Source organism: Sturnira hondurensis, unplaced genomic scaffold (assembly GCF_014824575.4).
Source record: "Sturnira hondurensis isolate 20B ecotype Veracruz unplaced genomic scaffold, ASM1482457v3 Scaffold0010448, whole genome shotgun sequence".
Classification (NCBI taxonomy): Eukaryota; Metazoa; Chordata; class Mammalia; order Chiroptera; family Phyllostomidae; genus Sturnira; species Sturnira hondurensis.
Genome location: NW_028083079.1, coordinates 724,289 through 738,867, shown reverse-complemented (window position 1 = coordinate 738,867; position 14,579 = coordinate 724,289). Strand labels below are relative to the sequence as shown.

General features: G+C 51.1%; 1 protein-coding gene across 9 annotated transcripts in view; it reads right to left on the bottom strand.

Moving 5' to 3' along the window:
* The window catches only part of ZNF618 (zinc finger protein 618), a 165,237-nt gene that overhangs the window by 27,938 nt on the left and 122,720 nt on the right, over nucleotides 1–14,579 (bottom strand). For 6 of the 9 annotated variants that reach the window (XM_037059104.1, XM_037059107.1, XM_037059105.1 and 3 more), the window contains exons 6-10: nucleotides 10,147–10,236; nucleotides 9,194–9,229; nucleotides 9,023–9,100; nucleotides 2,405–2,464; nucleotides 1,761–1,850 (exon numbers count right to left, since the gene is read on the bottom strand). In XM_037059104.1, coding sequence (XP_036914999.1) covers nucleotides 1,761–1,850; nucleotides 2,405–2,464; nucleotides 9,023–9,100; nucleotides 9,194–9,229; nucleotides 10,147–10,236 — 354 coding nt within the window. The remainder of the gene's footprint in view (nucleotides 1–1,760; nucleotides 1,851–2,404; nucleotides 2,465–9,022; nucleotides 9,101–9,193; nucleotides 9,230–10,146; nucleotides 10,237–14,579) is intronic. The other 3 variants (XM_037059108.1, XM_037059109.1, XM_037059110.1) reach the window with 1 other exon arrangement.

Here is a 14,579-nt window from a genome sequence, read left to right as displayed (position 1 = left end):
TGATGCCGCACAGCTTCACGGTTAAGAGAATGGCCCTGGAGCTTGCCATTGAAGGTTCAAAGCCAAGCTCCCCCTCTTACTGACTCCGTGACTCTACCCAACTAGTTCCACAAGTCTGAGAGAAGAGAGGAAGCAGCACTGAAGGCACCTTCCAAAGGCTAAAACCACGGTTGCAGGCTGGCCTTGTAACTAACACTGAAGTGCATTCTGGGGAGCATCCTCTCCAGGCAGCAGGACAGATGACCACGCACAGCTGCCAGTCCCAGCCCAGAGGGAGGAGTCCCCAGAGGGTCCAGGCCATGGAGATCAAGCCCTGCCACAGCCCTGATGACTCAGCAGCAGCACCATTAGTGGGTCGAGTGGATGGGGCATGCCCACCAAGCAGAAACTGTGTCCTCCCCCCAGTGCCCCACCGCCCGAACATGTGGTGGGAACTAGATGACCCCGTATATCCCCAGCCCCAGTGGCAGGACAGGTCCTCCTCTGGTCTGACCACACTAGAGGGTTTGGAGATGCCCAGAATCCAGACCCCTGGCCTGGAAAGACCTCAAGAACTTGCACAGATGGGAAACCCAGCAGGTAAACTCACCAGTCAGAGGCTGGGTAGGACAAGAAGCCTAACTCAGTTACGGACCTCAGACCAGGCTCTGTCCCTGGGAGCCCTCCAGCCTCTGCTGCTCTGCCCAGTAGGGGAACTTCCTGGGGAAGCTGCCTGCACTGTCCCTCTAAGCTCTGGACACCTTCCTGCCCACCCAAATGATGTTGGGCAGGGAGCGCCACGTGCCTGTGTTATTTTCAGGGCTTCCAAAGGGTCTTGGGCCTCCCAGACTATAGGCATCTTAACCCCCTGCTGACCTCGCATAACTCCTTCCTGTCTCTGGACCCAGGTCTCCCAAAACCCGGAGAGTGTGGAGTGGGGTCCACACAGCTCCACCCACAGAAACAAAAGCAGGGGTACTCCCACACCTGCTCCTAAACACCCACCCTGCCAAGGTGGTTAAGCCCCGCCCCTGTCAGGACTCCGGTTGAGGACTGAGGGCCTCCTAGCTCATCGTATACTTGGGTTGAAGGATGGAGCCTGCTCCAACATCCAGAAGTGGAGCTGGGAAATTAGGAGGAAGGAAGGACACTGTGTCCCTGTGGGAAGGGTCCTTAGAACCTTTTCCCTTCTGGGTCAGAACAGGAGGGAGAGACTGGGGTCCAGAGATAGGGCAGGGCCTGCCCAAGGTCACATGCAAGCCCATGACCTCACTGGGATTAACACCCGGGGCTCTAAGTCCTGATTCAGCACTCCTTCTAGCTTTTTACCCTGTCCACCACTAAAGGCAAAGAGGGAGCTTGCCTCCCAACTGGAGCTTGTCCAGTTGGCCATCCCTCACTTGGATTAGGCTGTGTATGGGTTCCGACTGAGGCTGCATGCCATGATACTAGCTTTGGGGGTGAGGATTCAGGAGCATGATTTGGAGGTGCTTAGAGGAGACTGGGACAGGACCACTGAAGGACTTGGGTGAGTGGTGCCCACGCTCTGAGTCCACTGAGGGAGGACTCAGTCTTTATTGGCCCAAGGGTGGGGCTTTCCCATCTATCTTAGCTACTAGACTTAAGGTGAGCTCCTCCCCCCCATAACGCCCCACCATCACAACTGGCTAGGAGACCAACCCAACCCAAGATTGCCTTTATTTTTACCCTCCCCTAGCAATACCCCAGAGCCTGGGCCTGTGGCAGGCCCACCCCTTCCCCCAACAACAAAAGGTACTCACTGATGGGGGCGTGTAAGGCCACGTGCTCCTGGTAGGGCGTGTAATACTTGTACTGCTTTCCGCAGAATTCACAGGTATAATTGCCGGTTTCTGTCCAAGAAGGAAAGAAAAGAAAATGTGGGACTGGGTGCCCAGCTCCCATCCAGAAGCAGCAGCGTGCTCCTTCCCCACAAACTCCTTCTCATTCTGGGACGACAAACTAGGATTGGGAGCCCACTTGAGTCAACTACTACTTGAGTTCAATTCCCAGCTCTGCCACTGGGAGCTGGAGCTGTGACCTTGTGCAAATCTCTTAACCTCTCTGTGCCTCAGTTTTCCTATCTGTAAAACGGGGATAATAATAGGACCACCTTATAGGATTGCTGTGAGGATTAAATTTATATGTCAAGTGCTTAGAACAGTACCTGGCACACACTGTTCTCTTTCATCGCTCCACCCCCAGGCCCCGGTGCTCAGGAAATGTGTGTTGACCCAAGGTGACCTCCAGTGCTAACCTGTCTATCAGCCCCTTTGCCCTGCCCTCTGCAATGGCCACACTTGGATCCCCTCATCTCTAGGACCTTCCCCTGCCCCCAAGCACCCCCCCACCCCCCAGCAGAAGAGGTCACTTCTTCCTCTCAGATCCCACCAGACTTTATTTTTACCTCTCTTTTGGGTCTGCCTAACTTCTTTCTTCTTAAAAATTTCTGATGTAATATTGTTCACTGGGGGAAAATTATAAAATACTGATAAATACAAAATTTAAAAAATAAGAGAAATTTCAATCATCTACAATTCCCAAACAAAAAGCAGCAGCTACCCCTTGGGTGCACGTGCACCTTGCAAACCTACCCCCAACCCCACCCCTCTCTCCCATTATACTGACATCACCTGTCTGGCTCCTGCAGGCCTTGAATCAGCAGCCCTGATCTATATCCACTTTGTAACCTGGTGCATTCAATCGACAACACTTTGTGGACATCTTGCTCAATCAATAAACTGCGAATCGATCTCTACTGCATTCATCGGCCCCATGGTTCCCAGTGGACTTTAGAATTTGCTGTGCCAGTCTCTCTAAACCAGGGGACGTTTAGATTGTTTCAAAAAAACTTCCCTCATATATAAAAAATGCTGTGAGCCACATCCTTGTAGAAGTTTTTGCACATTTGCTCATTATTTTTGCACATCATTGCAAGATAAAGATTAGTGTGCATAATCTTTGCACATTATTTCCATGGGATAAATTAAGGGCTCCGTATTTTTAAGGTTTTTGATAACTACGGCACCAACTATCTGTCAAAAGGTTGGGCCAATTTTTGTCTTAATCAGAAAGATGTGAAAATGACTGTTTCCATACACTGTAGCAAGCGTTAAGTATTATTATCTTCTTAAACTGTGCCTGATGGGGGAAACCATAACGCACTGTTGGTTTTATTTTCCACCTCTTGGAGTTGTACGGAAATTGACTCTCTCTCACGTCTGAGTGCAGCTTTTCATTCATGACTTCTCTGTGTCTACCATAATGTTTCTGTGGGCCTACTTACCTCATTTAAATCACTAAGAACTCTGTAGGTTAGGGCACCAAGCTTTTGTATGTTAAGTTCCAAGTATTTCGAGTCAAATTGGCTTCTTAATTGTGTTTATGGTTTTTCTCTCTCAATACAGAGGCTTTGGAGGTTATTCGTCAACTCAGGAGACCCCAGTCTCCACTGTGATGACCCTCTCTTATTCACATTGCCCTGTTCTCTGGCACAGTGCTTCTCACTCACAGTGAGGTCCTCGGGCCAGCGGCATCACTATCGTCACCTGGGAACCGGTCACAAGTGCCCATTCCTAGGACTTCACCGAGACGCACCGAAAGAGAAGCTCCAGGGATGGGCTCCGGCAGCCTGTGTTTGAATAGACCCCTCGGAAAATTCCGACGCACGGCAAAGTTTAAGAACGACTGCTCTGATATTTAATTATACAGTCCTATTAGTCCGCCTGGCATGAATGTCATTAACTCCTGGTAATTACTTTGTCAGGTCCTCCTTTCTGCTTGTTTGCATGTGCCTAAAGACACCTCCCTGGATGTCCCTGTCCTTTTGTTCATTAAACAGTACTGTGCTAAATGCCGGCACAAAGTGTTGAGCAAAAACAGTCGTGGTTCCCGCCGTCAAGGCGCTTACAGTCTGGAAAGGAGACAGAAAACATGAAAGAATCGTACGAATGTAAAGCTGCTACCATGCTGGGTGCTCTTAAAGGGGACATGCACAGTCCTAAGAAAATTCTACCAGGGAATTAGGCTTAGTTAAGGAAGCACCAATGAATTTCCTCAGAAGGAGAAAAGATAATGAATTAACTAGGTATGTCTCTAATAAGCCAATAATACCTGGATCATTTTAAATTAACCTGAGAATCTTTGTCTTCTTAATACAGAAGAGCATGCTGTTTCCTTTTCTTGCCGTAATTGACTTGGTTTCACTTGTTCTATGATTTTTTCCCCTTATGCTCCACCCTTCTGGTTTGTCTCCTCGAAGTTTCAGTTGTCGGATGCATAAACTCTTTTCTTTGCCTTTCCATTATTCTCCAATACACTGTTTTGGACAGTATGAATGTTTCCCTACATGCTGTCATCAAGCAGGAAACGATATGCTCACATCTCTTACCATTGAGAACGCAAGTTGAACTGAGTGCTTCTCAAACTCTAGCATGTGTAAGAACCACCTAGAGAGATGGCTACAACCCAGGTCGCTGGGACCCAGCCTGGAGGTTCTGATTCCACAGGTCTGGTGCGGGCCCTGGGAATTCCCATGGTGAGGAAGCTTCCAGGAGACGAAGAGGCTGCCGCTCTGGGGACCGTGCTCGGAGGAGGACGGCTTTAACCAACCTTTGCTGGTTAAAGGAAACCCTCAGCGTTTCTCCCTTCCTGCATTTTTAGAACTCCCTTTTAATACTTGAGAATAAGCGCTGCCTTTTGCACTCGATTTAACGATCAGATTTGCAGTATTTTAAACTTACTTCTGGTTTACCTGGCTTTGGTATTCACCACAAGTGCTCTCGTACTGTGAATTATTTCTTCGTAATTGAGCCCTTAAGTGTGCTCTACCACTCAGTTCCCTGGAGCATAACTTCAAATAACTTCTTGAAGATGAGTACACAGGAGATACAGTATGCTTTTGAGTCCTGGCTTTCTTCCTTCATACATAAATCACAATTTGTCTAGATATAAAATTTTTAGATTACAACCTTTTCCCTTCAAAACTATTTCATTACCTTTGCCATTTCGTACTGCAGAGAAGACCGAGGCAAGTGCATTGTGGATTCATTTGTATGTAACTTGCTTTTTTTATTTCTAAAGGGCCACGTACTTTTTTTCTTTATATTTATGGTTTTGAAAAGTCACTAAGATCTACTTAGTTGCGGGTCTCTACATCCCTCCACCTGACCTATGATGAGCCCTTGAATCTACATACACAGACCTTCCTTCAGCTGAGCAAATTTTTCTTCTATTGTATCTATGAAGTACTGCTTCTGTCCCCCTGGTACACCATCAGCAATCCTGGAACTGCTTCCCCATTCTCCGTATTTATCATGATTTCTTCTTATCACCTCATCTGTTCACATCTGCCCTTCACATCAATTCCATTTCCATAGATCGACTCTGCTCTTTACTCCCTACAACGGAAGTCTCAGTTCTGTTCTTATATTTTTCTCTATATATTCTCTGCAATCTTTCCTTGTCTCATGCCTCCTTTTCCCATCTTATCCTGTCGTTCTTTTACCATACAACTCCAGGCTCCTTTTTCACAGGGTTCACGCTATGGGCTGAACGGTGTCCCCCATAAATTCAGATGTTGACGCCCTACCTCCCAATGTGATGGTATTTGGCCAAAAAGTGATCTCAACAGAATCCAACCCTAACCGGCACCCTGATAGTGGACTATCAGCCTCCGGAACTGTGAGAAAATAAATTGCTGTTAAGCTACCCATTGTTAAGGCGGCCCAAGTGGACTAAGATGGGCCATAGAATCAACTGTGGCTGTCAAACTCAATTTTCTTCTAGATTTTGTGGTAGACCATTTTCAGAGGGATGCTTTCCCCCCGAGTCTCCTAAGTTCTCTTTGCCTTGTTATGTAGAATTTCATAGTTCCCATGGCTCGTTTTTTAATTTATTTTTGAAGTGAGTCTTCCTGATCCACATGTAAAAATCAAGTAACCTATACACGAATCCAGACTTACTGTTTCAGTAGACATGAATGAACTGCTCTGAATCTTCCCATTATCACGGAAGACCATCACAGTAATAACTCTCAGATCTGCAGCTGAGAGCAAGCTGCCACACAGGACCCCTTAGACCACCAGCTCCTTCTGGTAGGACTCCTCTGCTCCTTCTTGCCTTGGGCTTCCTCCTCAAGTCCCTAATTCTCTAATCTGTTCCGCTGATGTGCCTGTGGAAGGCATACTTCCCAGCATGCACTGCGACCAGGTTGTTTTTCTCTTCCCCCACCTATAACTGCTACTGGCTCCTCCTATTCTACACACTATTTTTATAGTTCTGTGGCATTGGCCTACTTAAAGAAGTGGCAGAAACCCAGGAAGCAGCATTCTTATCTCACAAGGCAGCTCCTGAGTGGTAACAGGGGACAGCCTCACACTATGTTAGCAGCCTCACTTCCATAGCGTCAAGCTTAATTTTCTCAACGCAATTCCCTACTCCACGTCATCGGGGGTCATTCTTCCCAGGTCCTAGCACAGGTTGTCTGTAAGGCTTAGTTACCGACACACAGAACAAGTTGCATCTTGTTCTGCGCCTTTCAGGGTAATTAATAGGCACCACTTATTTCACGCTTCCATGTAAGCATCACGGACTAATTCCTTTATAAACATAATCTCGGCTCATCTCCATGACAATCCTGAGAGGTGCTGTATTGTCATCACCCCCTTTCTGAATTCAGGAAATGGTGAATTAGAGCGATTACAGAACTTGCAGGATGTCACGCAGGGATTAGGTGTAAGCTGGGATTCACGTCTGGGACGGGTCTAAAGCTCCCATTCTTGTCTATCTCTTGGCAGCATGACTCATTCGTGATGCCCTGAATGTGAGCCAGGTGCTGGCTGGACACTTCACACTTTCATCCTGCAGAACAGATGGACGTTCTTGCGCCCAACTTACAGATCGGTCAGCAGACACTCAGAGAGTGTAAGCAGCTAGTGAACTGGCAGTTCCAGCTCTCAAACCCGAGCCTGCTGGACTCCGCAGCTGATGTCCACGATTACAGCGCTAGGTAAGGAATGGACGGGCAGGGCTGTGCTGAGGCTCCCTGTCCTGACCCGTCTACGACTGTCCGTCACGGGACGTGTCTGACACTCGTCAGGGTGTTCTCACAGTCTACCTTCTGGCAGCTTTCGTATTGAGGATCTCATCATTTTCTTTATCTTCAAGATAATTTTAATGTTACTGTTCATTGAATGTTTACTATGCATATCACAATCAGCGTGCTAATCGATTTACAGATATGATCACATCTGCGGTTTCCTGAGTGCTTTAAGAGTAAAAAGCAAGCAGAGGATCATCCCCTGTGAGGAAAGAGGAACAAGACGCATAGATATATGGAACAGACTGACAGCCGTCGGAGCGGAGCTGGGGTGGGGGGACCCCGATGAAAGAAGGGGGAGGGAGAGCCATAGAACATGTATGTGTGACCTGAGGACATGGGCCATGGGTGGGGACTGCCTGAGGGGGGTGGGCTGAGTGGAGGTGGGCAAAGGGGGGAAAGTGGGGACAACTGTAATAGCACAAACAACAAAGGGCATTCAGGCATCTGGCCAGTGCCTTCCAAGGGCCTGGGACCAAGCTCCATCCCGAGGTGCACCTCGGGCTTCCCTGTTGTGCTCCCTCAATTTCTCTTCCATCAGAGTTCCACACCCTTTTGTTCTATGTGTATGTGTATACTTCACAAGCTGCCTTAATCCTTACTGTGATAAGGCAGAGTCAATAAGGGTCTTTCATGGGGCAGAGAGGCATAGGACACAGAGGAAGAAGCAAGAATGTACATTTCTGAAGGACTTGACCAGATGAGACACATGTGAGACGCTCCCCTCTACCCCCAAATGGTCTTCCTAAAATGCGAATCAGATTACGTCCCTTCCCCATTTAGTGCGCTCTTCCCAGGCTCAGCTCCTTCTACTTGGAATTAAGTCTAGATAACTTTGTCCAGCATTCAAGGCTCTCTAAAACCTGAACTCAGAACCGATTTGCCTTTCCCTGGCTGGTGTAGCTCAGCAGACTGCGTGCCAGCCTCTGAACCAAAGAGTCACCAGTTTGATTCCCGGTCTAGAGCACATGCCTGGGTGTCAGGCCAGGTTGCCAGTAGGGGGCATGCAAGAGGCAACTACATATTTGATGTATGTTTCTCTCCCTTTCTTTCTCCCTCCCTTCCCCCTTCTAAAAAATAAATCAAATCTTAACCAAAAAAATCTATTTGCCTTTCAATTCCCAGAAAAGTGCTGCTCTCCTGCCTTCAGGTGGGAAGCAGGGGCTCATTTCCCAGCCTGGTCCCCATGCGAAGCCTCCTGGATTCCCAAGGCGGGACAGGCACTCCTGGCACCCACAGCCCTCTGTGCTTCTGGATACGCAGTAACTATTGCTGACTGACCTATGGGCCTCCTCGTCGCATGCATCACCCAAAAGGAGGGCCACGTCTGTCTTGCTCACTGCTGTGTCCCCACAACACTCAATACAAGTGTGCTAGGAACAGGCAGGTCATGTGCCTGGCTCCTGCCCTCCGGGGTTTATTGGGACAAGGACAGAGCATCTGCCTACAGTTCCCCTGGACAGCCTCACTAGCTGATAAACCCCTTCAGATGACAATAACGAGTTATTTTCCGAGCACCTATTATGTACCAGGCACTGTGCTAATTAACAGGTGATTGATATCCATGATCTCATTTAATCCCCCAACAAACCTGTGGGGATATGTCATCCTCATGCCACAGGTGAGGAGCCGAGGCTCAGGACGGCTAACAGACTGCCAGGGCACCAAGCATGTGCTACATTCACTGTCCTGACCTTGACCCTGTGCCATCCTGTTGCTTCTCAAAAGCGAAATCCTAACATTGACTGACCCATTTGACAGGTGGGCAAAGTGAGGTACAAGAAGGCCAGTGGCTCGCTGGCCCGAGACATTGCTACCGGATGAGTAACACCACCCTCTTCCAGCGGCGGAACTCACCTTGCCACCCTCAACCAACCCCTTCCTGTGTCCCCACCCAGCCCCCGCCCCAAGGAGAGGCCCGCATACTTGGCCCGATTTTCTGGAACGGTTCTGGGGGTTCCTCCTTCACCTCTTCAGTGGCCACGACACCCTGGTCAAAGGGATCTGTGGGAGAACACATGGTCCTTAGCGCCCTGGTGACCAGGTCTCAGGATCCCAGCTGGGGACCAGAGAGGTGGCCAGCCACCAAGTACTTACCTGCCCGATTCTCGGGGGCCCCTTCCACACTGAACACTGTGTCCGGGCAGGAGGCAGCAGCCACAGAAGGAAAGCAAACAGGAGCCCTGTTAGTCCCTGCTCACCCACAGGTGCCTGTGCCCACTGCTCCCAGCCCCTGTCCAGGTCAGCTTGCCGTTGGGGCCTAGGAGAGCTGCCCTGGCTAGTAGGGATGCCCCAGAAACCCAGGGGCCACAGGGCAGTACATCCCAACCAGGACGTAGCCCGTGTCTCCATGCCTCTTCCTCCCACAGCAGGGTACCTCTGCCCTCCCGCGCCCCCCGCCCCCCCGCCACCAGCAGGAGCAGGCGGGCCTCTCTGTCTGCCATGTCTGATTGCCAGCACCCATCTGAGGGGCCAGGGAGACATCAGGAGAGGGTGGGAAAGCCGGCAAGAGGAAGGATGAGCCAGTGGGAAGTGAGCCTGGTTGTGAGGTGGGCTCGGGTGAGGGGGCTACGGAGGGGCCCCAAGATCCTTCCCAGGTCCAAGCTCTATTTCTAGGATTCTTAAGTTTCTAAAAACAAATTACCTAAATTTATTGTTTTAATTTCTAACTCTATAATCTAAGACACTAAAATATCATCCTTCATTTAAAAAATTGGTTTAATTTCATCAGAGCATGTGAATACTCAATATGAAATCGTATAATGAATTGATACAAAATGGTGGGTATTAGACTGATTATGATCTACAAAACTGGCAATTTCGCTTGGGTTACCCTGATCAGAAATGTATGTGGAAGGTAATGGAGACCTTTTCTCCCCTGGGACCCTCCGGGGTCCGTCACTCCCCTCACCGTCTTGCCCCCGCATGACCTTCCTCTGGGTCGGAGGGAGGAAGGGCTGAGGGAAGGGGGGCCAGATAAGCAGCCCTGGGTGGTGCTGGGGTGCTCTCTTCTTGTGACTCGCCCTCAAGGAGTAAGGGGCCTGACTCACCATCCACTGCGTGCAGGTCTCGGTGCTCCTGGAAACAGCTGTAATATTTGTACTTCTTCCCGCAGATGTCACACGTGTACCTGAAATTGTCTGTGGGGAACATGTGGTTACCAGAGTTTAAGTCACTTGGGGTGGGATTTTGGGGGCCAGCTCACCTGGCCTCAGAAATCAAAGAAGGGACTAGCTCAAACTGACCCCAATGGCTGACTCCATGGAGAATCAGTTCCAGGGGATGTTAGGGGGCCTCTACATAAGTGGACTGGGAAGCCGACCCCCAGTCCCACCTATGGGAGCTCAGGTCATGGCTGGCCCCACAGCTAAGCGGGCCCGGGGCAGGCAGCTTCGAAGAGGGCTCCCAAGGACCCCGGTCTCCTGGTGTTTACATGCTGCATGTTCCCTTCTCCTTGAGCCTGGGCAGGACTTGCTTCTAAAGAAGACAATGCAGTAAAGTGACATTCCCTTCTCCGTCCAGGGATGTCACTTCTGAGATTAGGTTACAGAAGACCGTGACTTTGTCTGGCTCATACGGCCTTGCTTGCACTAGCGGGCATGCTGTGAGCTGCCCCTCGGAGACCACCTGGCAGCCTCGGTGAACAGTGGGGCACTGAGGCCCTCCATCCGAGAACGTGGGAAAGGCCAACTCTGCCAAAAACCAAGGAGTGGGTGTGGAAGCAGCTGCTGCTCTGGTTGAGATCTGAGAGGAGACCGTGACCCTGGCTGACACCTTGACTGCAGCCTCACATAAGACCCAGAACCAGAGGACCCACTCCCAGATTCTGACCACAGAAACCAGGCGATAATCCCTGTTTGTTGCTTTAAGTAGTTAGGTTTGGGGAAAATACGCCAGACAGCAATAGATAACAAACACAGGGCCCGAGTCTGGACAATCCTAGGTCCACCCAAAGCCAGAGGCTGGACTCACACTGGAAGTCGTCCTCTGCACACTGGCAACACTAACATTTGCCCACACAAACCTTGCATGTGCACTTCTTGGGCTGATCTAGGGATGGCCCGGCCACCCCATCCTTCTAAGGATGCCCAGTGCACAGAGGGTGCGCAGCTTGCTCAGGCTACACACTGGGGCTGGAAACAACCAGGATGCAAGTATTGACTTAATTCTAAGCCACGGCTGAGTCAGGATGCATGGACCTGCCCTGTCCAGCTACCCCCCCACCCCTGGGCTGGGGCACCAGCCTCTTGGCCCTTCTTCTGCTTTTTGACACCCAAGGACAGGATCAGATGAGACCCCTCCATGCCCAAGCTGCAATGCCGGGCAATTCTGTGTGAAGGTTTCTGGTCCCTACGTAGCTGAACTTTGGGACACAGATGACATCAGTCATCTCCCCACCTCTGCCACCTCATGCACTGCACCTGCAGTCTCTGAAAGTGCCAGGTAACAAGGCCACAGAGACTAACTGGTCCCTGAGCAAGGTATGCACACAGCCTCCGCACATGCAGACACTCTGAGGGTGGGGGGATCAGACAGGGTCCAGCAGGCCACCCTCCTACTAGTCTGTCCCATATGCCTGAACCAGCCAGGGTATGGTGCGGGGGGAAGGCCTGGCCCTGCCTGACCTCACCAAGACAGCCAGCCAGTGCCACTCCATCTCGGGATTCAGTGTCCCCTCGTTCCCCTAATTTGAGGGGAGGGGAGAGTAGTGGATGACCTGAATCCTCGGGCCTCGCCCAGGCTGGTAGTCCCAGGATTCCAAGCCTGGCTCAGGCTTCCACCCTGTTCCCTGGCCAGGAAACCAGCTTAGACAATGACCTCCCCCATCAAGTCCCATCCAGACCATAATCCTCTCTGGGTGCCTAGGGAACAGAGGGACACCTAGGGAACAGAGGTGGAGAAGTCAAGGCCACCTGGGGTCTGCGGGTTCCAGATGGGGCTCTGCCCCTGAAAGTCCTTTCCCACACCGGCCAGTACTGGTCACCCCCTGCAGCTGCCTGCCCCACTTGCCTCGTCCCTGCACACACAGCCTCTGCAGCCAGCCAGGCCACGTCCACCACCTCCACCACCTCCACCACCTCCAATCAAAGGGGGAGCCCCTAGTTTCTGCCACTGAGAAGCACCCACCCAGCAAGGGTGTGAAATCTCACACCACTACGTCTCAAAGGGACAGGGAACACATTCTCAGACCCACCCAAGGCAGGAGTGGATGAGGACAGGAGAGCCGTCCCTAAAGAAAGAACGTGAAAGCACATTCTCAGAACTCCAGGAGAGCGGGCTGTCTCTGGAAACAGCACCAAAGACCCACTCTGGGAGGCAGCCTGCCCGAGCTCAAACCCAACTCCACAGCTGACGAGGACGACGAACACCAACACGCTCCCGAACCTCCGCCCCATGGCTTTCTTCTCCTGAAAATGGGGACGACGGTTCCCTCACCTCCCGGAGTTGTAATAAAGAATAAATGAGTACAATGCTAAGGGAATCAATGTGAAAACAGCAAGAGAACTAGATGTGAAGTTAGTCTTTTTGTTAGCTAAGAGATGGGTAAGTGGGCAGATACCTCTACGTAGGACTGTAATTTTTCTAACAAAGAAACGATAGATTCCTGGACTAGAGGTGTGAGACCTGGTTTCTGTGCCCACCACCACCCCTAACAAGCTGTATGACTTCTCTCTGGGTCTCAGTACTCTCATCCGCACCATGGGTGGGCTGGACGTGCTCTCGACAGGACCCTTTGGCTCCAGGACTCTCTGGCCAGGCTCCTGCAACAAGGCTGGGGTGTGAGGACACCAGGCTTTCTGAGCGGGCACTGCTGGCCTGGGTCAGGGCAGGGCTGCAGCACTGGGAATAAAATAAAGCACGCTGGCCACGGGGAGAAAGCGCCACAGGAAGGAAGGGAGAAGCGATGGAAGGACTAAAAATAGCCCTGGCTACAGAGTTCTTAACAGCCTACAGTAGGCCTGCGGGAACAACGGAAGTCAGACAGAACACAACCCATCATTGAGGGGCTGCTGGGGAGGCCAGGGGCCCAGAATAGCTGAGGAAGGAAAGATAAATGGGGAAGGTCTTGAAATGGGAGGCTGACCACAGGCAGACCATGGGAGCTGGAAGAGAAGGGAGCTATTGAAGGAGAAGGAGCCTGGGGCCAGGCAGGGTCTTGGTGGGGCTTGGGAGGAGGGGCAGGCCTTTGCCTCCTTCCAGACGTGGGCCCTCTGGCTGCTGTCAGCCAACCTGAGCCCGGATTCTTCTCCAGAAAGTGGAAGAGTAGCCTCGGCTCTGCCTGCCCACCACGAGGGTAAGAACCCAAAGCAAGAGGACGGGAAAGCGCCTCAGGAGGTGTGCTTCGGACCTAGTGCAGTTAAGGTCCTGCTTTAGCCCCGGACGCCAGTTTCGGATTATTTTTTTTGAGGGGGTCATGTTTGTTTATATTTTAAGAAATGTTTTTATGGTGGTATAACAAACATGTAGGACAGGAGTTCACGTCTGTGCAACATGGCAGAGACGAGCAGTTGTGACAGGGATGTCTGGTGGCCTGCAAAGTCCCAAATCATCAGTATATGGTCACCTACAAAAGCATGCTGGCCCTGACGGAGAAAGGGCACAAACCCTCAGTGTGTAGCTTGTTCCATTTTCGCAAACCCAAAACATGGGGAGTTGGTGGACCCAGCACCCGCTCCACTGTCGGGACCCAGCAGCCCCTTCCTAAGGGGAACCAGGATTCTGACTCTTGCAGTGCGACTTCGTGTCCCCATTTCTGCACTTCCTACACGCAGAACTCGGAGGAGGGACTCTTGTGCTGGCTACCTTTGCTCCTGTGGTCGGTGGGCCATCCACGTTGCTGTGTGTGGCTCTAAGTCTTTGCTCCTCATTGCTGTACTGCGGTCCTTTGTGTGAACACTCCGTGACTTACTTATCACTTTAACTAGCTGGGCACTCTCTTGGGAGGTCTCTGGTTTGGAGCTTTTACAACTAGTGCTGCTGAGAACATCCCAGCTCACAGCTCAGGGTGGACATGAATGAACACACATTTCTGCTGGGACACACCTGGGACTGCATGAAGCTGCTGGGTGCTGGAGCTCAGGTTTTTGGGTGGGGACAGCTCCACCCCAGCCTGCACCCCTCTGGCTGGCTGCTTACCAGGCCTGTGGGTTTAGAGCTGGAGGGAAGGCAAGCAGGGCCTGTGAGCAGTGAAGAGAACACTGTCCCCAGATGTCAAGGCTCTGCATATCCCAGGCTCTGGGTACCGCACCCCAGTTCACTGGTTCCCATGGGTGCTTAAGAGATAACTAATTCATTGAAGCAGAAGTTCCCAAACATCAGCTATGGAGCCCAATCCATGGAGGGGAGTCAAAAGAACAGAAGAAACTGCATATTCTGGGCCCCTCTTAGAGGTACCTGTGCAACTTGCCAATGAGGGACCTGAGAAGGCTGTAGCAAGAAACATGTTCATCTTAGCGGAACTCAAGATTTCCCCAGGTGTTTT